Source organism: Festucalex cinctus, chromosome 2 (assembly GCF_051991245.1).
Source record: "Festucalex cinctus isolate MCC-2025b chromosome 2, RoL_Fcin_1.0, whole genome shotgun sequence".
Lineage (NCBI taxonomy): Eukaryota > Metazoa > Chordata > Actinopteri > Syngnathiformes > Syngnathidae > Festucalex > Festucalex cinctus.
This window is the reverse complement of record NC_135412.1, coordinates 35757263-35779070: the sequence shown is the minus strand read 5'-3', so window position 1 is coordinate 35779070 and position 21808 is coordinate 35757263. Positions and strand designations below refer to the sequence as shown.

At 39.4% G+C, this 21808-nt stretch overlaps 1 protein-coding gene across 1 annotated transcript in view; it reads right to left on the bottom strand.

Annotated features, from left to right (window-relative positions):
* mtcl2 (microtubule crosslinking factor 2) overlaps positions 1–21808 on the bottom strand; it is a 72375-nt gene that overhangs the window by 27010 nt on the left and 23557 nt on the right. The window contains exon 5 of the mRNA XM_077514873.1: positions 2193–2255. Coding sequence (XP_077370999.1) covers positions 2193–2255 — 63 coding nt within the window. The remainder of the gene's footprint in view (positions 1–2192; positions 2256–21808) is intronic.

Below are 21808 nucleotides of genomic sequence, written 5' to 3'. Positions count from 1 at the left end.
ACTACTGTCTGCAAAATATGCTACACTGTATCTGTGAACCTGTTCTCACAGGAGTTTTGCACTGCTTTAGTAGGGATTTTTGAAGAGAACTAATATGATTAGTATGGCAATTTAACCCTGATCTGTTTTGAAAGGAAGGCAAAATGGCACATTTGCAGTACAGCTTGTCCACAAATATTTTGTGGAGTACATCACTCCAAGTGTTTGTGCATGTGAACTTAATTGCAGCGGCCTGTGCTATTTTCATGCACAAGCTGCTGGGAAATAGTCCATTTGAAATGTAATGTGGTATTTAACTTCTTTTGTATGATGTCATCCTAACTTCTTTGCTTTCTTTTCTGACAATTGTATGCCTTATTTTCCTTTTGTTGCAAAGTGAGTATATTCCACAGTGTTCAGTTTTAGGACCACTTCTCTTTCTTTTATGTGTAGATAACATACAAGCCAGGTGATGAATCAGATTACTCACAGTATCATATGTATGCTGACGATACAGATTTGTAGTCATTTGTGCCCGTTTGATGCTGCAGTTTCAAATTTAGAGTCTGATTTTGTTTCCTGCCAGTGTGTTCTACTATTACCTTAGTATACAGTACAGTACCTAGTACCTACAGTATAATCATTATTAGGGGTGTTAAAAAAAAATCGATTCGGCGATATATCACGATACTACATCGCGCGATTCTCGAATCGATTCAATAATCGGCAGAATCGTTTTTTTATTTTTTTATTTTTTAGGATTCACACCTTGAGCATGGAAGAATGTTATATGAACGGAACATTAAGCCTTAATATTTTATTTTAATGCTGTTCAAACATGAAACAGATTACAACCTCTATAAGACTGAAATTTCAGATAAATAAATAATACATTTTCATATAAATCTTACACTCTACAAGCTTACTGATTAGTATTTTCTAAATTTGAATGAAAAAAATCGCAACAATCGACTTATAAATTCGTATCGGGATTAATCGGTATTGAATCGAATCGTGACCTGTGAATCGTGATACGAATCGAATCGTCAGGTACTAGGCAATTCACACCCCTAATTATTATTAAAGATTTTTTATACTATTTTTTTTTCAGACCGCTATCAGTAAGAGTACTCAACTCTTGAAGTCACTGATACCGATACCACTAAAATTTGCCCCCCCCAAAATGATAGATCATTTTAAAGACTATATACTGTATCCCAATATAGCATTTTCCTTAAAATTGCATGAAATAAATGGCAATTTTATATTCTTCTAATTCCTATCTCCTGATGATTGTAAAACGGCCACAATATCACTATTGGCCGCTGTTGCGAGTACCGATACCTTGAAATAATGCCTTATACTGGCCCGATACCAACACATATCGGTACTCGCTCATCTCTAATGCTAGAAAAAGCAAAGCAATGGTATTTGCGCCACTTAAGTCAATGACCTCTAACCCCTCTATTTACTCATATTGTGCTTGTTGAAACATACAAACATCTCGGCATCAAGCTGGACAAAATCTAGATTTAAGATGTACATATGTGCATTAATCAATAGCCTCAAGTTCACTATTTGGTTCTTTTATCGGTTACAATGACACTTTTCTCCTTCTTCCCTGGTTATGAGCCATCTTCTGGCACAAATGGATTATGATGACATAGGTTATACATTTTCTTGGTCCACTGTCCGAGCTAAACTCGACCCACTCTGTCATGCAGCTGTAATTTATTACAAACTCAGCATGTAGGACACCTCTCTTGGCTCACTGCAATCTTTCTGACTTATTTGGTTGGTCATCCATTGCTAAACGCAAGCTGCAACACTGGTATACTTTTATTTTATTTTTTTGCACAAGTCAATTCCTGATAAAGTGCCACGTTAGATCTTCTTCAAGTTTGTGATTGAAAATTCCACAAACCTCTGATCTAGCAGCTGGCCCTGGGTGTGTGTTTTAAAGTGCCATCCATGCGGACTGAGGCCAGGAAGAGAAAGCTTATTTTACTTTTGTCCTGGAAAGACTTTCAGAGTTGACTCATCGTCTTGGCCGGCCCACCCTTAAAAATGAGACCTCTGGATTTTACTTTCTGGTTAGATAAAGGCTTTCTTTGATTGATTGACATTCAATGCCAATATATCAGCCTGGCTTTCTGCACTATTTATTTTATTGAGTGATTGAAAACCGGTAGATGTGTCTTTGTGTATGTTACCTGTGGGGCGAGCTTTTTGTCAGGTTTGTTGTTGGGTCGTGCTGCTCTTTTCTTCTGGGAGTTCTGAAAGTGAGAGTGGCAAAATTATCAGACTATTCATCATTATATTTACGCACATGATCTGCAATGCATTTTGTACTCTCATTCTTTTCATCGATGACATGAATATAATGCTGTTCCACTCCAGTCCTGTAGGTGGTGGTAATGCACAACACAGAACAGGGTGCTTTTGTCCCAGCAGCCCATTCTGGTTCACTCTCCCACCTGACCCCAATGCACGCAGTCACTGACCAAATGAAATACTATTTTACTAGATAACTGACAAATATTAATATCAAACTTTGAAAATAATTAAAAAACAAACTGTTACTACAATGTGATTTAGTGTATTTTCAATTCACATGTAATAAAACATACAGCCACAAAAACACACACGTACCCCCACACAGAGCCGACCTTTCGTTGTACAGCCATCATTGCTATGCACATAATCATCGCCATGGTGGTGCTTATCACCAGGGCAACACTGTAAGGAGCAATAACATGACACAACACTGGCAGGAGGAACCACAGCTGCATTGTAGTTGTGTCTCCCTCTGGATCATTGATTCAACTCAGTTTGAGACAGGATGAAACACAAACAAAAAAGAAATCAATTTCAAAGCGAGCTGATGAAATCCTACAAAAAAAAACTGCTCCACGTTGCTAATGACCTAATCGTCACAGACACCAGCCTGTTCATCCAAGTGTCTGCTCAGCATATTACACACTCATAAATCATCATCCTGTATTCATTTCAGCACACACACCGAACACACATACTGCCGAGTAAGCTTATCATGGCTCTCTGTGTTTCCATGGAAACAAGCTACTCTGCAGTGGACAACAACAAAAGAGGAAAATGGTGGGAGGGAAGGAAGGAGAGGACAGAAAAATATAAATAAAAAAATAATAGGTGTTTTTTTTTTTCAAACCTTATGTGTATTTCCAAATGATTTGCTTCAAGTAAATGTTAGAGGAGTGACATTTTACAGAGTCAGCACTGAAGGCATTGCCTTGTTTTTTGTTTTCTTTTCCACTTGTCTGATTAGCTCCTCGCTTCCCTCTTCTCTGCTCACTTTCTGCCCATCCCGAAGGTTCAATTCTCCTTAACCCTTCATCATGCTTGTGGCAACATGCTGACTTTTTCATTTTTCGCATCACACTTCTCTTCTAATGCGTTCCCAAATTTCCTTTTGCCCCCTGTGCCCCCAAACCCACTTTAAGCATTATTTATCACAGTGCGGACAGTCTATGGCTCTTAAATGGCTCATCAATTACCGTGCCTGTTAATGGGATCATCGATTCTGGCTAGAAGTTGAACAGATGTCGGAAGTACTCGATCAGGCTTTCGGCTGAGCGGTTTTAGGGCACAATACTGGCATCATGGAATCTTACTCGTCCGGTTCTTGACTTTCAAACAACAAAGCCGGTTGGCTCATCTCTTTGAAGTGTGTGCAACACAAAAGAAGCCAATGAAATGAATATAATGATACTTACTGTGAATTTGAGTGGCTTCAAGAATATGTGATGGCACAGCAGTGGAAACACTTGAAAAAGGAATTACAATGCACTTGAATGGATTATGCAATAACTGTACAAAGTTATATACAGTACATGCAGCCTATATTTAGAACATCTTCAATGGATGTGCAAATCATGCAGTATTCATGTGAAGGGCAATTGATGCAGCAGCAGAGAGTAGCACATATGTATATGCATATCAAGGTTAATATTTTCACGGAGAATTTAATTGAAGATTTTGAATAATTCATCAGGATGCTTTTAAAGGACCAGATGCATTTGAATTGTACATGGAATGTTCTATGGAACACATTTTACTCTACAAAATCTATGATCTGTATATTTGCTGTATTGTATTGTGTTGTATTTAATGCACCTTTTCCTTCATCTTTTACTTGGGTATGTATTGTATTTAGTCTGTGTAGTTCTCATTTTTGTAAATTACTCAGGCCTTTTCTCATTCCCATTCAAGTCCATTTTCAGTTTTGTGTGCCGATCTTCAATTTTTATCTGAAGAATGAGGGGTTTTGGTAAATACATTAAACATTAATTATTCATCACATAGAAATACGAATGCAGTAGGTGATGACCACAGACTGGTTCTCACATTGCCTTCAGGTCTATAGTTACTCTAAAGGTGATGAAGACAGCTTGATTTACATGCCATATCATAACATGTTACTTTTTAAAATTTCCCAGAAGTGCCTGGTGCTCTCGTGCTATTTAGTCATGTCATCACAGCACTGTTTATGGTCTGTTTATGGTTGTGAATATCCCACTGGACCACCAGTAGTCGTGTGGATGACAAAGCAGAAATGTTGCTTCTGTTGAGCTGTTTAGTTCTTTTCCTGGCTTTATTTTGTTAAGTTACTATTTTGTGTTCAGGTTGGCCGATCACCCAAAGTCAGCCGGAATAGGCTTCGGCTTCTTAATGAGGATTAGCGGTATAGAGAATAGATGGATGGAATCGAGCCTTCAGGAATATTTGATATGGTAATGATTTTTTCTCTCTGAGTGCAACGAAAAGATCAGATGGGACAGAGGAAAATAAGGAGTGAGAGTTTGTTCCAAGGCTGTGTGGATTTATGTCAGGAAAATTTATGCGAAGTGTCGCACTTCGTCTCTGTGCAGTCTGAACAGCTCGTCTCACAACATGTTGCATAACTAATTGTGTCACCGTGTGCGTTTTTTTGTGTCTGTGCGCGATACCGATTGGTTGGAGGCACACACAGAGGAAGGCAGGGGCGATGAGAGAGGCGAAGAACTTAATTTGCACCAGGGCGGCTAACAAAGGGCAACCAATGCGTGATTTATTTCATTAACGAGGGCAGACAAACAAAACATAATTTAGTTCCCTTATTGCTTCATATTTCAGGCTTAACAAACTTCACTCATCTGAATTCTAATTGATTTTTTTTTTTACCATTTAAGTAGCTGTTTACAAAAAGGGATGCAGTATATGATATCATTTTAATGTAGTTTTTACATTATATTTATATTTATACTTACCATTATAGTTAGCCTATTGCACTTAGAGCTAATGTTTTGTTTCCAAAGTTAGATATTTTTAGCATTTAAGCAAGATCAGCACCTTACATATGGTAAATGTGATATTTTGCCAGTATATACTTGCACTCAAAATGACTATTGCACCTTATCATGTGACGTTAAGGTGTTCGGTTCTAATAGCATGCTTAGCACTTGATGTTATTTCTCCATGTAACAAGCAAAGTGTTCACAGCTATGGCAATTTGTCACAAGCGAAAGTTTCACTTCATTTAAGTTCATTTCTACAAATTAAAAAAAAGAGCATAATTGTAAGCACTTTTCAAGACTTGAAATGCAAAGACTTTAAATCATCTGCGGGTAGCCTGTCAGTAACTTTAGCATGTTGCACTGCTTGCATGCAGATTCAATGTCAGGCTTGAAGTCTGTTGTAGCCTGCTAAGCAGCAGCAGCAGCAGCACTATTAACTAGAAATCCTGTTGGCTCTGCTTGTTAGTGAGCGTGCATGCCGCTTACACACAGTTAGAAACAACCCGCAAGTGCTCAGGTGGGAAATTAACTGCTTTTTTTTTTTTTATCATTTCATTTCCCTTTCCTTTTTTTTTAATTTTTTTTCACTGTCAACAAAGTCAGATTGACTTCTGCGACATTGTAATTTCTGCAGATGCAGTTCAAAGCCAAAATGTCAGGGAAAATTTAAGGACTATATTGCTAGTCAATACATAACAGGATTGTATTATGGCAATCCTAAAATTAATCCTAAAATTCATATTCACGCTTAACATGCACATGAGAGTAATTCTAAAGGGAATGAGAGGAGCCGCTTCCATTGGCCGGGAAGTAAGACAATCCTGTGGTCTGATGAGACAAAGACTGAACTCTTTGGCATGAATGCCAAGCGTCATGACATCCTGGGTGAAAACCTGCTCCAGAGTGCTCAGGACCTCAGACAAAGGTTTACTTTCCAACAGGAGTACAATGCTAAGCACACAGCCAAGACAAGGAAGTACTAGCTTCAGGGCAACTCTGTGAATGTCCTTGAGTGGCCCAGCCCGAGCAAAGAAATTGTTTATGTTTTGAAAATGTGCACACACACACACCCACACACACACACACACACACACACACACACACACACACACACACACACACACAACAAAAAAGTCACGTTGTCATTATGAGATGTTGTGTGTGTAGAATTCTGAGTGGAAAAATAATTTATTCCATTTTGGGACGAGTCTGTAACATAAAATGCATAAAAGGTGAATATAGAGGACCGTACCTACCTACCGTACTGTAATGTTGGGATGAAAATAACAGTGATTAGGCTGCCTCCACATCTCTTAAGTGAAGTCATGGCCCATTACCATAACATTAGCACACTACACACATTAGCACACATGGTATACACACTTGCACACGTATTAAACAGCATCACTACTATTGTTTAGTGCTCCTTCTCGCTTTCCACCAGCAGTACTTATCACTGATCTTTATTTTTATTTTTTATCTTGTTCTTTCACAATAACTACAGCACACCATATGAACAAAAGACACAAACAGGAATCTTCAGAGTGTAAGATGAAACAAAGGATGCAAGGTGACGAAGAGGGGGACAAAAGAAAGGATGAGGAGGGAGTAGTTGCAGTTCTTTGTTAGCATCGCTCGTCTCACTTTCAACCCTTCTATTCGAGACAAGCTTTTGTGTGCATGTGTTTTTGTGTGTGCCTCAAGACACTTCTTAATAAGGCACTGTGTTAGTGACCTTGCACAAATGAACTCTCTCTGTGTCTTCCATAAGTTGTCTCTTTTATGCACAGTATTTATGTGAATGTTTTTTGCTTTCTTGTGAATGAACCCCACTGCGCGTCTTCAACGCCAGCAGAACTGTTCGCAACAAAGGGTTGGTATGCAGTGTGCCGCATCTTTCCTTTTTCCACCTCAGGGTCCTATTGCTCCTTCGTGTTCACTGCAGGAAAGACCAACACATTTTAATTTGTCTGCTTGTTTTTGCAATGGGTTACACACAGGGTCTCAGCAGCCTAATGACTTTGCATTTAGGCAAGGCAGTTTATTTATTTAATCAAACATTGGTCGAGATATAATATCCAATGTTTTGCAATGCGGCCACAGTCTGAAAATTCATGTAATGAACACTGCCAAGGGCTGTTGCTTTATTAGAAAATCACGTTGAGCCATGATATCCTATTCTACTCCAGCCCAGTACACCACCCAGCTACAACCACAGACTTATATATTGACCATTTGCAGGTGACGTCACTTCCTCCATGGGAACGCCCCGTCCTGAACGCTGCACAGCAATAGAACCACTTGCCTCAAATGTAACAATTGAATCTTGTACAGCGTGAAGTCCTTTGTCTAGTCGATTCAATGGTCATATCTTGCTGTGCGGTCGGTTGTACAAACAGACAAGGGAGTAAACCAAATGTTGCTTTTTACCGAATACCTACTAATGAAGACAAAAGACATCGATGGATAGCGGCAATCAACAGAAAGGACTGGCAGCCCACAAACTATTCACGGATTTGCAGCGAGGATTTTTTACTAGGTTAGTAGATCAATGTTAATACATTACATTTACGACATACACTCTAACCAAGATTGAAACAGGGGTGTCAAATTACGTGTTTCAAATCACATTAACGATCGTTAATGTGAACGTGGCATGAGCCACGTAGTTAGCGTCCACTCCAACTGCACACACACAACTTTAGTTTTTAAGCACCTTCTTAAATTAAAAAGTATCAAGTTCATCTGACTGAAAATAACCACAGTGTTTCAATACAGGGCAGAATGTGTAAAAAAAAGATTTAAAAAAACAAGTTAGTTAGCATGATAAACAAGTTTTACCTTTGGCATTACGAGGTAGATTGTCCCTCGGGTGTGAGCGTAGCATCTTGTTGCAGACACCCAGCCAGCAGCAAAAAACTGTTATGTGTCTAGACTTTTATAAGCTTTCATTTCCTTCCGCCATTCATGGTGGGGCAGTCACGTGATCACGTGACGTCGGTGCAAATGGTCAATATGATAGGACTGTCAATGAAGTTTACTCGCCATTGGGGGAAGTAAAATCATCGACGGCCATCTTATGTTGCCATGCACCAAGGCTGCCTAACTTGAATACATTGATTTATATGCTCTGTTTTCACGTTATTTTCTTCCTTCATGGCGAAAATGCCTCCGTGTATGACTTACAGTTGTACCAATAAGTCTGGGAGAAGAGCTACATGTATGTTTCATTGCTAAGAAATCAATGATTTTTTTTTTCTTATAAATGGTAAATGCTGGACTAAGTGATACACCGGTGATCTTACTCTGGGAGCTACTCAAAAATTTGTCTGCATCATATTGTCAGAGCCATCAACAGTCAAGTGAAAGTAAAGGGGAAAATATATTATTTTGTCAACACCTTTGTCAAGATTTCCACTATGAACAATGTTCAAATTAGCCATTACCTCTCACCTCACGGATGTAATAGATATCATTCATTCAGAATTTCAGATTTAATACATTTAAACTACCTCTCTAAACTACCATTCTTTAAACTACCAGTACACGATAACACATTTATTCAGTACTTTTTTCCCCTTAACTGTATTTCTGTGACACAAAATAGACATAATTTTAGGAATGAGATCAAGGAAATGAAATAGAATGAAAGAGTAAGTAGGAAGTATGAAACAGCATCCATTTAAACCCCAGCAGCCATGCACCAAATAAGTTGCTATGGTGACGGCATCAAGAAGCCTGTCACCAAGCCACCCAACGGCAGCATATTAATGACAGGACAAAAAGGAAGAGGTAATGAGATGGGATAAGGCCATGGAAAGGATGCATTATAGGAGGGTCAAATGGGCGTGAGGAAGAGGTCAGTTAGGCTTCAGCTTGTTATGTGCTTCATAAAACATGCAATTGATAACTAAAGTGCTATCTATATAAAAAATAAAGTTGAGTAAAGATAACCAAGCCCTCATAAAGTACATAACTTGGGAAGGATGTCTTTTTATGGGTGTACATGTCAAGTTGACCTATACTTGACAAATTAGTAGTATATAAAAAAAAGAAAACTGCCCTATTATAACATTACACTTTCAAATTATGGCAAAATTCAATATTTCACAGTAACTTGGGGTGTAGTGATTCTCAAGGTGCTGGAAAATTGTCCACGTACAAAGGTAATATACCACTTAAGCTTTTATATGGTTTTCGACTCCACTCTCGTGGGAAATAAAACATTGTTTTGAAATGCTCTCCATCATCCTCAACCCCCACTCTCATTATGGCAACCACATGAGCTGCCAACAAACCATACGTGAGGGAGGACACCAGCACATAACAAAAGCCTTTCCAAAAACATACCATCTCCATCTGCTCAATGTGGATATATGTCTGTGATTGTGCACACTCTGATATTCACCACTTCATAGGGGCAATGTTGTCACATCAATCAACAGTTGCTCTGCTGGTTGCAGTAAAGTAATGCACTCCATTTTACGTCAATTGTTTCAGATGCATCCAATTAATCAATTTCTCACAATCAATCAGTCCGAACTGATGAATTATAATGCTCATCTTACAAGAAACTGCACAGCCCTTGGAAATGAGACACATGTGATCAACTTGTCACAAATGAAATGATAATGAACATGCCAATGTGGCTCCTAATGGCGTTACATAGCACTCTATGGGTGAGGACATGCAGAGCCATCTGATTAGACGCTGAGGAAGCCATAAGATACCCTATTTCCCACATTATGATGAGAAGTAATGGCTCACATTTTGCTCTGGTTTGCTAAGCGATGTCTTCTTGCGTGAGCATTTGCATTCATTCAATTAGTCCATGACATGGCAATTTAAAAAGTGCTCTATCACACGACAGCCTGTTAAGATGTTGCTTCTGTCTGACGCTATGAGATGCAAGCAGAACAAAGGGCAGCTCTGACGGAGCTGACAGGCCACTGGCAACCTTTGGGTGAGGGTTTGATCTGTTTACAAAATAGATCAAACACTGCATAAGCAGGCTCACGTAGTACGTGCACCTCAGAAGCTCCTTCAGCAGCTTTATAGGAAACAATGGGAAGGTCTTGCTGTTCCTTCCTCGGCTAATTAAGTTGAAGCGGCAGGATTAATAGCGAGCATCCAGCTGTTTTTCTACAGGGCCTACAATATAAATCGTAGCATAATCTTCTGCAATAGACAATGCAAGATGTGCTCTGGAAGGTTTATTTCAATTATCATGACAAATATGGCGCATTTCTTAGCATTTCTGAGACATGAGACTTAATTTCGACAAATGGTGCCACCACCAAAGATCAACATCATCCAAGTTTTGTTTACTCTATGTGATTACCTGAACTGACTCAAATTAAGCATGTGATGATGGTCTCAGCTAATACATTTGTCAGGCACTCTGTATTAGATAAATACAGGAAGTCACTGAATAATTCACAACTTGATATTACTATGACACTTATTCAACAATGCCAACACTATTACAGTACAGCGATAGATAATAATGAGTCGTAGCTCTGTAGCTGGGAGGCTGGGAGCTGCTTCATACATGTTAACGTATCAGTTGTTTGAAAGTTTATAAATACTGTAAAATTGCTGCTAATTGTTGCAAGCCCACCTATGGTGTTTCACATTATATGTTAGCATGAAGTTACTGTAGCAGACTTTATTATTATATTGTTATTGTATGGTTTCACGTAACTTTTTGGTGTTTAATTTTCTATGTTTTAGTACGTAGTTTAGAGAGTTGTATTGTATCATGGATTTAACTTTTGTTCAGGTGGTGTCCCTCCACATTTGCTTGTTATTGTGTGGGGCCTGGGAAGCATTCAACCTACAAATGCTTATTTTACAGCAGTGACAAATAGCAAACAGCTAGAAGTGAGCACAACTTGTCCTTTTTTGTTTGTTTGTTTGTTTGCTATCTTAGAAATAATCTTAAAAAACAGTGCTGAAAATGTGGTATCAGTGCATTTTACCCAGTGAGGTGTCACAGTACTTTTGGTGTACCAGTCTACCACACAAACCTGTAGTAGGACTCATATATTTTTGCAGTGTAAAAAATAAATGGACGATAGTGCAGAAAGTTGCAGTATATGTATCTAATGCTGATGTAATGCTACTGCATCGTGGCAGATAATGTGATATACTTCAAAATGTCCTGACTGCTGAGTAATTTTATTAGCGTGAATCTATGTCTCAATTTTTTTCCTGCCGACTCGTCCTGAATTGTCATTGCTTTGTATGGCAGTCTCTACCACTGCCCAAGGTTGCCAAGGGAACAGCACAGTAAGTACGAGTAGACTTACCGTATTTTATTGCTCTTCAGTGGTTGGCATTTATCTTACTTTCCTTCTTTAAGTTTATTTCACATTTCACAACAAATCCTGAATCTGATTGCATGGTTGTGAGTTGTTTTAGAACTTAATGAAAATGAAAAGTAAATCAAGTCCACCGTTATTGAAAATGACATCAAAATGGGCAATGAAAGCAAATGATGCACACACAACTCACTTTGACTTGAGCCGACCTAGTTACAGTCAGGCTGCGGCCCAAATGTCAAAATAACATGGAAGCTGGCTGCCAACCACACGCAAATCAGCGCAGGCACATGTGCATAAATCAACTTAATGTGCTATAAACAGGTCAGAGTATTGACATGCTGCCTGCTTGAAAGACTGTGAAAGCGGGAGATATAAAACATCCCTGATTAAATTTAAAAAACAAAAAAAACAAAAAAAAAACACTAACAAACATTATGTGGCTGTTAATGGCTGCACTTTCCTGGGGGAGAATAACAGTTTAACCCCTTATCATACGAGCAATTTTGCTGAAAATGCTTTAAAAAAAGTTGCATTCAAAGTACGTTTTGAAGCTGTGCCTGAACCATTTAGAGTATCGGCATAGTTTATATATATTTTTTTAAGAATGTTTGCCCGCCAGAGACCATCCGAATTTTAAGGTTAAAAAAAAAAGGGGGGGGGGGGGGGGGGGATATAACTATTTAAACACCTTTGTTTATTTATTGTTTCTGCTGTGGAACCTGATATTATTAAAGTGGTTCCCATAATAACAAGAGGAACTTCTCATTCAGGTGTTTTGTTTTTGGTTATTGTTTAGTCTTAGTCATTGGTTGACTTTGGCACAACAAACTGATCCAGGGAAACTATGAAAAAAAAAAAAGTTACTCAGAGTGGGAATACTAAAAATCCCAATTCATCACACATTTAATAATATGATCTCACTGGAATTGACCTGTGGTCATAGTCCAGTAGTGTCCTCTACCAGCATGCGAAAGGAGATAAATCTCTTTTACTGCAGGTTTACAGAGTCATCCACTCAAGTGAGCACATCCGCAACATATCACACACACGCAACCCCCCCCCCCCCCCCCCCCCCCCCAACACACACACACACACACGCACAACACACACACACGCACACAACACACACACACACCCACCCACCATCAGTGTACAGTATACTGTAAATTGCAATTGTGACGACAATAACCTTGTTAAAGGACATTGAACTGCTGGAATACATTTCATTCAATGTTCCTGCCACTGCAATACATTTATTTGTTTAAGCAAATGAAGAGACTAAATAAAACATTTCATTTGAATTAAAAAAAAAAAAAAAAGTGTTGTGTCATATACATTTTTTTTTTTTTTTTGTGCTTTAGAGGGAAGGAACGTGAGCAATTGTCAAAGAACATTTTAGATTTTAGAGTGCTGTCGAATCCCAACAGAAAAAAATCCACATTCATAAATGTTCCAGTTAACGGGTACATTCGCTCTTCCTCCTGATCCAATCAGAGTGGACTGTCGGTCCCACTCAGTATCTTTCATATAATCTTCTCAACCGTGAGAGGAGAGTTAGAGTGTGGAAATCGAGTACGAATGGCATGAAGAGAACAGTGTTTTTCTTTCTGTTCTTTTTTTCCCCTGTTACATAATGTAACAATTAGAAAACAAATGGAAGCATATATAAAGTAGATAGACACATTAAGGCCATGGATAGATAGTCCATCCATCGGACTATGTGGAAAATGTGATATTATAAAAAGTTTGGGAATTATTTTGGGACCTTAAAAATAGGGATGGCTGCCAAGTCCCAGTACTAAAGGGGCTCAAGGGCTGAATAATTGAAGACCGGAGTATCAATAAGATCCGACCTTAACGGTTCCGTGAACAGTCCTGGAGAAATTACTCAAATTAATTTTCGATTTATTTAGGCTACATGAATGTTATCTTGCACCTTGTGCCTGTGTGATCTCGTTTCTAACAGCAATAAAACTACTAAGAAGCATTTTTATTATCGGAGGTGAGCCATCTCGCCCCACTCCAGCATCATCAAACGAGAAAACGAGCCAGTCATGCCCTACACGGGCACAGGATTTTCTCAGCCCGTGGAGAGCTGTGCATCATATTAACATATGATTCATAGTACTGTATAAAAAAAAACACTCGTGCCATATAACCCTATAGTTTTTAAGCTGTTATTTTGATGCATGTGTTTGGTGTCGGTGGTGACACCTGTACACGTTTCATCTGGATTCATGTCACCAAAATTTTGTGAGTTCCTCTTTGGACATCCCACTAAAGTCAGCACATCTCATTTTGGATGAAAATTAGCCAAACACGTGACAAATACACAAATACACATCAATTCAATCTACTAAACCACCACAAACAAGATAAATAGGGTGTTTAATTCTGCAAGATTGTATTTAAATGAGAAATTATGACTGGTGAACCCACAAAAACGACTAAGCTGCATTCACTGTTATACAAGTCCTGCCATCCACTGATACTTTGGTAGAAATATAAACCAGTATGTAAAGAACATCAAGTGCATTATACTTAAGCATGATGCTACTATGACATCAATTAAAATCTGATTAACTTCATACCAAAGCAGTGTAAGAAATCATTTAACAGTCTAGAGCAGTTCTCGTGCCAGCAGCTGTGGGACATCACACTGCAAGGTAACCATAGCAACACACACATGACACCGCCGGTGTACATGTAGCCGCCTTCGGAACTGGGTAGCTGGCATACTAACATTAGCTGGAGGTGCCAGCTCCTCATTTTCCACGTCTCCACTCTTCCCGACAACAGACGGGCGCACATTGATGATGTCACACAGCAGTGAGGGGAGGAGATGGCAGCAAAATAAAAGAGGGGGAGGGGTGAAAGGAGAGTTGGGGAAAGAAGACAAGTGCAAGTGAGGAGGGGGTTTGGAAACAAAAGATGAATGTAATGCACTGAGGGGGTAAAATGGTCGCAGTGCAGACACAGTATATTTATTACTTAGTCAGTATTGAACTAATGCAACTAATGCATCATCGATCATTGGATTAAAAGATTCTCATCCACAGCCGATTAACAGTCAGTCAATTCCTGACCTATAATAGCATCAAAACATTGATGTTTCATTTCAATTTAAAAAGTTTTTGTATGCAGCATTTCTCTGCCGTAAATCACATAATCAAGTGTAGGCCTATACACATGCTGTAAATGATAAATAGGTAGAGATGTATGTGGGCATTTTCACCTCCGCCGACACCATTCAGCACCAAATTGTACCTTCAAAGGCTCCTTTACATTGTATGGTATCTGCTCAGCTTGCTATTAAATGACCACAGCTTACAACATATTCACAGAGTGTTGCACAAGGTTTAGTCTACAGGAGCATTTTTATGCTGCTAATTGATGATGATCAATTAGGCACAATACATACACAGCCTCCACTATAGATTCAGAACATCATGGCTTGCATTGCATAGATAAGAATGTGTGAATCTATTACATTTAAGAGCACTAGTCTTTCCCTTTAAATACTGCAAATGCAGTCACTGATTTGGCTCTTTCCTGCTTAGTTTACCGTCACAGAGAAAGCAGTATTAGAACACAGATGGCTCGAGCATCTTATGGACAATCAGCCTCGGGTGTTAAGCACTAATGAAGATGGAAAGCTATTGAGTAAACGTAATAAAGTACAAATGCAATAAAGCAGCTTTCAGGTCTGCACACAAAATGTGGGAGGGGGTGTGAAAGAAATCTGAACATGTCTACAGTATACAGAGTACTGTATGTGGCCTTGAAATACAGTATATAAAACCTTAATGTGTTCCATCTTCCCAGAACATGCAAGTTAGCAAAAAGGCAACCCCCAAAAACCCCAAAACAACAAAATTTCACATGCAACATCATCACTAAGGCACAATATGAAGTCTTAAGGGGAACAAATTGCAGCTATAGTTCCTATAATTATCACAATCAATAGAGCATCACTTTATTCACACAGGGGGTGTACTGTAAAGTGTGGTGAACACATTTTAGTGTGTGTGCTCAGCAAACACAATAGGTCCATAAGGAGACCATCGCAGAACCTTTTTAAGTAAGCCCATCTGTCCTCCCACAGGTGAGGTAATCTGCACTCAAATCACATCTTAATGGCTACATTATCAGAGTATTGTATGTGTGTTTGCGTGTCTGCGTGTACATATTTATGTGCGTGTACATACATGTGTATGTATCTTTAAGCTTATGAGTATAAGGTTAAATACCTCACCCCTAAAATGTAAAATGACATTAAACCTGTAATTGTGTGTTCTAAGTCCACATTTAAAGGTCATGCAGCAAAGCAGTGCCATTTGCGCGTGCGTGTGTGTGTGTGTGGGGGGGGTGTGTGTGTGTGTGTGTGCGCGTGCAATCATATGGCTTTACTGATTAACATTGCATGATGATTTATGGATAAAATGACCACATTTCTATACATTTGCTTTCACTTTAAAGGTGGTAGGGCTTCAGCCCTCAAACTACAAATTGATAAAAGTCCCTAATGTGATCGTGGGAAGTGGGATCATTTGAAGGCACTTGATTCTGTTCTGCTTGCACTGTCTTTAATCTAATCAATCACTCACTCTAAGCCACTTTAAATTCAGCTGCTTTGATGCACTGACCTATTTCACAACACACGTGTCCCTGGAGAGAGTGCACAGATTTAATTGCGGACCATGAGGAAAAATCGCTGGTGTTATGACCTACGTGCTGCAGACCAGAATAATGTATAATAAGCAAAAAAAAAAAAAAAAAAGAAGAGGAGAAAACAAATTAGTGATCTGATTGTTTCTTAGAGTTATTCTAGGATTAAACCAACATGTGACCACCAAATATCTATTCAATCAATATTAGTGTTGTTCCGATACCATTTTTTGGCCCCCCGATATACCGATTCCGATACGCAGCTTTGCAGTATCGGCCAATGCAGATACCATACCGATACCTAAGTTTTGTTTTGTTTTTTACATGAAAAGCTGTCCTGCCACTGGTTCAGAGCATTCAAGGGCCAATAGGATATCATGCAGTGAGCATGTCACATATCAGTGAATGTCGTGCATGAGCAAGACACAAGATGTTGCATCCAAAATCCTATATTAGCTTTGGAATTAATGGTATCGGCATGTTACTTGTGAGGAGTCACCGATACCGATACCACTGTTTTGATGCAGTATCGGCGCCTCTGCCGATACCGGTATCGGTATCGGAACAACACTAATCAATATACAGTAAAAGCACACAGCAAAGTCTGTAGCTACCATCTCCCTACAGCACTCAACTCGCTCCAAAACAATAGGCAACACTTCCTGAAAGTTGGAAATAGCAAGGAGCATTTTCCTTCTGGAATAAGCAAGTTACAGAGATGAACTTTAAGTAAGTTCATGTGTGTGAAGCACCTACAAGTGACACATTATCCAGTGAGGTTGGAGGGAAATGTTTCCAAAACACAAAACAGCCTAAGATAAAGATAAATAAAAGCTCTGGATGAAGCTGTGTGGTCAGCATTATACGCATACTGTATGTTTTTAAATGGTAGTGTAATGCGTGATGTCAGTGTGCTCTATTATCCATCCATCCATCCATCCATCCATCAATCCATCCATCCATCTTATGGTTTACTACTTTTTTTTCCAAACCGATACCAGTTCGAGTTCTGAGTTGTTGAGTAGTCACCCATACCGATACCTATAGTACATTTGATACATAAAAGTTCCTCCAAAATAATAATTTCTAAATATAGCAATATAGCATTTTCTTTATAATTACATGATATAATGGCAATTTTTTATTTTAATTTCCAGTTCCTGATTACAAAATGGCCATGATAGCAGTTTTCTTTAAAATTGCTTCCCTATTCTAATTTCTGATTGTAAAACCCCCTCGATTGGATGGATGGTTTGATGGATGGATGGATGGATGGATGGATGATTGTTAAACAGCCACAAAAGCGCGTCCGATATGCAAGTCCCAATACCTTGAAACAAGGTTGGAAGTGGTCTGATATCCATACCTGGTATCAGACCCGTCACCAGAGCCCAGGCTTAAGGGGGGCACATGAAATGCATGGGCGGGCCCAATTATTATGAATACCATACTGACAGCATTAACTTGCCCAATATATTTGGCTAAATTTATGTAGCACTGTCGTGCATCTATCCATTGAATGGCGCCCGCTGACAGTATTATCATAGACCGCATTTACAGTACACACACATAATAAAGTAGACTGCAGTGGCGTCGTGAGTACGTTGATGCCGCTGCCATATTGGATGAGGCAAAGTGAAGCTATTTGTAAAGATGCCTCCTTCTGTTTTTCCTTGGAGATGGATCATCAAGCTACAACTCATTGGATTAATAAGGAAGTATAATTCATCCATCCATCCATTTTCTTGACCGCTTATTCCTCACAAGGGTCGCGGGGGCTGCTGGCGCCTATCTCAGCTGGCTCTGGGCAGTAGGCGGGGGACACCCTGGACTGTTTGCCAACCAATCGCAGGGCGGAAGTATAATTACCTTTGATTATCTTATCCCATTCAAAGTCAATCTTACTATTTTTGCCGATGTAATATTGCCACATCCAATAGGGCGGATGTGCTGACAAATTGCTTCGAAAGGGCCACTTGTTTGAACGGTGTCTGCAGCAGAATTAAAAAGAAAAAAGGGGAAGCAAAATCCTACCTCATTGTAGATGCCAAAACAATATGTGGGTCCCGTAGTTTTTTTGTTTTTTTCCCCCAAGTGACACTTTAGTTGCCGACACGAAAGAAGTTTGTAGTATGTCCCTCCTCACTTGTCTTGTACGCCAGCGTCCTCAGAAACTTGCAGCTTCACTTGTACAAAATGTACATGACACTTGCATTGAACACAACATTGACATATTTGTCGCGTATGCGTATAAGTCAGCGTAAGGCATACCTAGCATTATTTTCAGTAAGACTGTGATGGCTGTTGCAGCTATCAATCAAACAAAACCATACCACTATTTCTTCATATTGTGACATCTTGCAAGAATGCTGCCAAAAAACGTTACTTGGAAATGTCACCCTTTTTAGTTGTCTTGTACAAACGGCCACCGTTGGCCGTAGCCAAAAACAAGAACAATTCGGCGAGTGGCGAGCATTAGAAGCAATGAACTGAAGTAGCCAACACAAACGTAACATACCTCCGACACCGGGAGACCTGTGTTGCGTTTACTGATACTCGGATATAAGAGTGTTAAACCGAATGAATGGAAAAATATAATAATAAAAAAAGGAGAACCATTTTAGAGATCCATGTCTCAAATGGGCGGGGAAAATCAACTTGGTGGGCGGGCACGGACCCCTATGGCCCGCCCATGGTGACGGGTGTGCCTGGTATGTTCTTTAGCTTTTTGTCTCACTTAGCTTAAACAAGGGCTGATATGAGAAGAAGGTGAAATGTGCCAGTCAAATGTGCTCTTGGAAGTAACATAATTGGAATATGGTGAGAGAATGCAGCAATACAATGATATATATAGCCAAGTAGACAGATGACCTTTTCATTGTCAATGGACTAATCTTAAATCATCATGCTCTCTCTCTCTCTCTCTCTCTCTCTCTCTCTCTCTCTCTCTCTCTCTCTCTCTCTCTCTCTCTCTCTCTCTCTCTCTCTCTCTCTCTCTCTCTCTCTCTCTCTCTCTCTCTCTCTCTCTCTCTCTCTCTCATACACACAAGCTCAGATACACAAGGACACACAGTACGACACTCCTTCAATGACCTTCAGCTGAGTTATGGTGATCATATGCAGAGAAGGAGCGAGAAAAAAAAAAAAAAAAAAAAAAAAAAAATATATATATATATATATATATATATATATATATATATCCATCCATCCATTTTCTTGACCGCTTATTCCTCACAAGGGTCGCGGGGGCTGCTGGCGCCTATCTCAGCTGGCTCTGGGCAGTAGGCAGGGGACACCCTGGACTGGTTGCCAACCAATCGCAGGGCACACAGAGACGAACAACCATCCACACTCACACGCATACCTAGGGACAATTCGGGGCGCCCAATTAACCTGCCATGCATGTCTTTGGAATGTGGGAGGAGACCGGAGTACCCGGAGAAGACCCACGCGGGCACGGGGAGAACATGCAAACTCCACCCAGGAAGGTCCGAGCCTGGACTCGAACCGGAGACCTCAGAACTGGGAAGCGGACGTGCTAACCACTCGACTACCGTGCCGCCCTATATATATATATATATATATATATATATATATATATATATATATGGACAAAAACTGAATCCTTAAATGACATGCAGTATTTTTCTCTAATCATTAAGGATTATTTTTCCAATTAAAGTTGCCCAGCCCTCCTGCCAAGATCCCACCTGGTATAGCCCCCTTTTGTCTTTCTCCTTGCCATGTACAATGTAATGTCTTTCTCTTTGTTTACAACCTTGTCTCAGTTTTCGACTCCTCTCCCACTTCTCTCCTCTTCCGCTTCAACCAGCCAAGCAACTATAGTGATTTCCCTACCCATACACCTGACCTATCTGTCTATATAATAGGGGTGTGTTAAAAAAATCGACACGGCAATATATCGTTGCGGGCCTCATTACAATACACGTATCGATACGCAGGCGTGAGAATCGATATTGCTCGTTAACTTTAAATAGGCAGTTCATGTCTTTCGTTCATGTCTTCATTGCCTTTGCAGCTTGCATTGTACCTAAAAATTAAAAAACCAGCAGCGTCTTTGAAGTTAATTGCCTTCAATTAATGCAAAAATAGCTCACCGGTGATTGGACACTGTGCTAAGAAAAATTAAAGCAGAGGAAGAATATCAACATTTATTTACTTATAAACTTAACATGGCACTTGTGTCTTAATGTACCAATTTTCCTATATTTTGTTTAAAAAACGAAATAGAATGTGTTACATGAAAAAATATTGTTTTTATTTCCCCAAATACTTCAAATAAGACCATTTTAGAGCTATAATTTTAATACTTTGATATTTTTACTCAAATCGGCTCATGCCTATTAATAAATTTTCCCAGCGTGTCTGCGAAAAATGCTCTGCAGTGCGTACATATTTAGACCAGGCATGTCGCTTGGTGGTAAACCAGAAGAGCTACTAACAAAAATATTTGTGTCATCCAGCATAATAAACATATCCTTTAGGTATACATATGACTGTTATTACAAAATGCAAGTAAATGAATGTGAAATATCGGGATACGTATCGCCTTGAAGATCAAGTATTGGAATACATATGTATCGCGATACGTATCGTATCGTGACCCTTGTATCGTGATACGTATCGTATCGTGAGGTTGGCGGCAATACCCAGCCCTACTATAGAATCACTCTCTACCTCTCTATTACTGCATTGTTTGCCTTGAGGCTGAGGAGTGGCGAGGTTTCTATCGATGTAAAAAAAAAAAGTTTCATGGAACAAGAAAATCAAATGCTCATCACAAGTTAATTTAATTCCAATCTCTTTTTCGTGCAAATTCATTAAAACTTTGAACAACCTCCTGCAACAGATCACAATTGAATTCCAGTGTCCGCTGTGTTTACAATAGACAGCCCTAATTGTTTCCCCCTTTATGTTGGTGAAGCACATGAACATTCCTTGCAAGCCTTTATTGCAAATCCACCATACTCAGCCTCATTATCTCCCCTAGCACCATCCTTTTCTCCTCTATACCTTCAATCAATCTTTTTCTTCAGACAAGCTGTTCACCTTCAAATGATGAAACATTCTCAGAAGATGCAGCCCCCTAGAGACTCTTTGTCCTCAAAAAAACAAAAAAAACAAAAAACTGCAGACATCCTCATTGTTTCATCTCTCCTCTTAAACCAGAGGCTTTCACTCTATAACCCTCCTGCAATCAAATGTGACCTTGCCTTCCAATGTCAAACAGCTGGAATGAATCGAACATTTTGGAGACAGGTGAGGACAGAGATTTGAGAGGTGGATGTTAAAAAAAAAAAAAAGAACTCCTAGAGGAAACGGAGAAAAGAAAAGAGAGGGAGGACATGAAGAAGGGAAGTGAGAGAGGGAGTATGGAAAGGTGGGACAAAGATATCACCACAATTATTGGAGTCTCATTTCCAAAGCAAAATCATCAGTATACAATTCGAATGAAACCAGAGGGAAGAAAATGCATGTGGGGGCGAATCACTCATGACTATG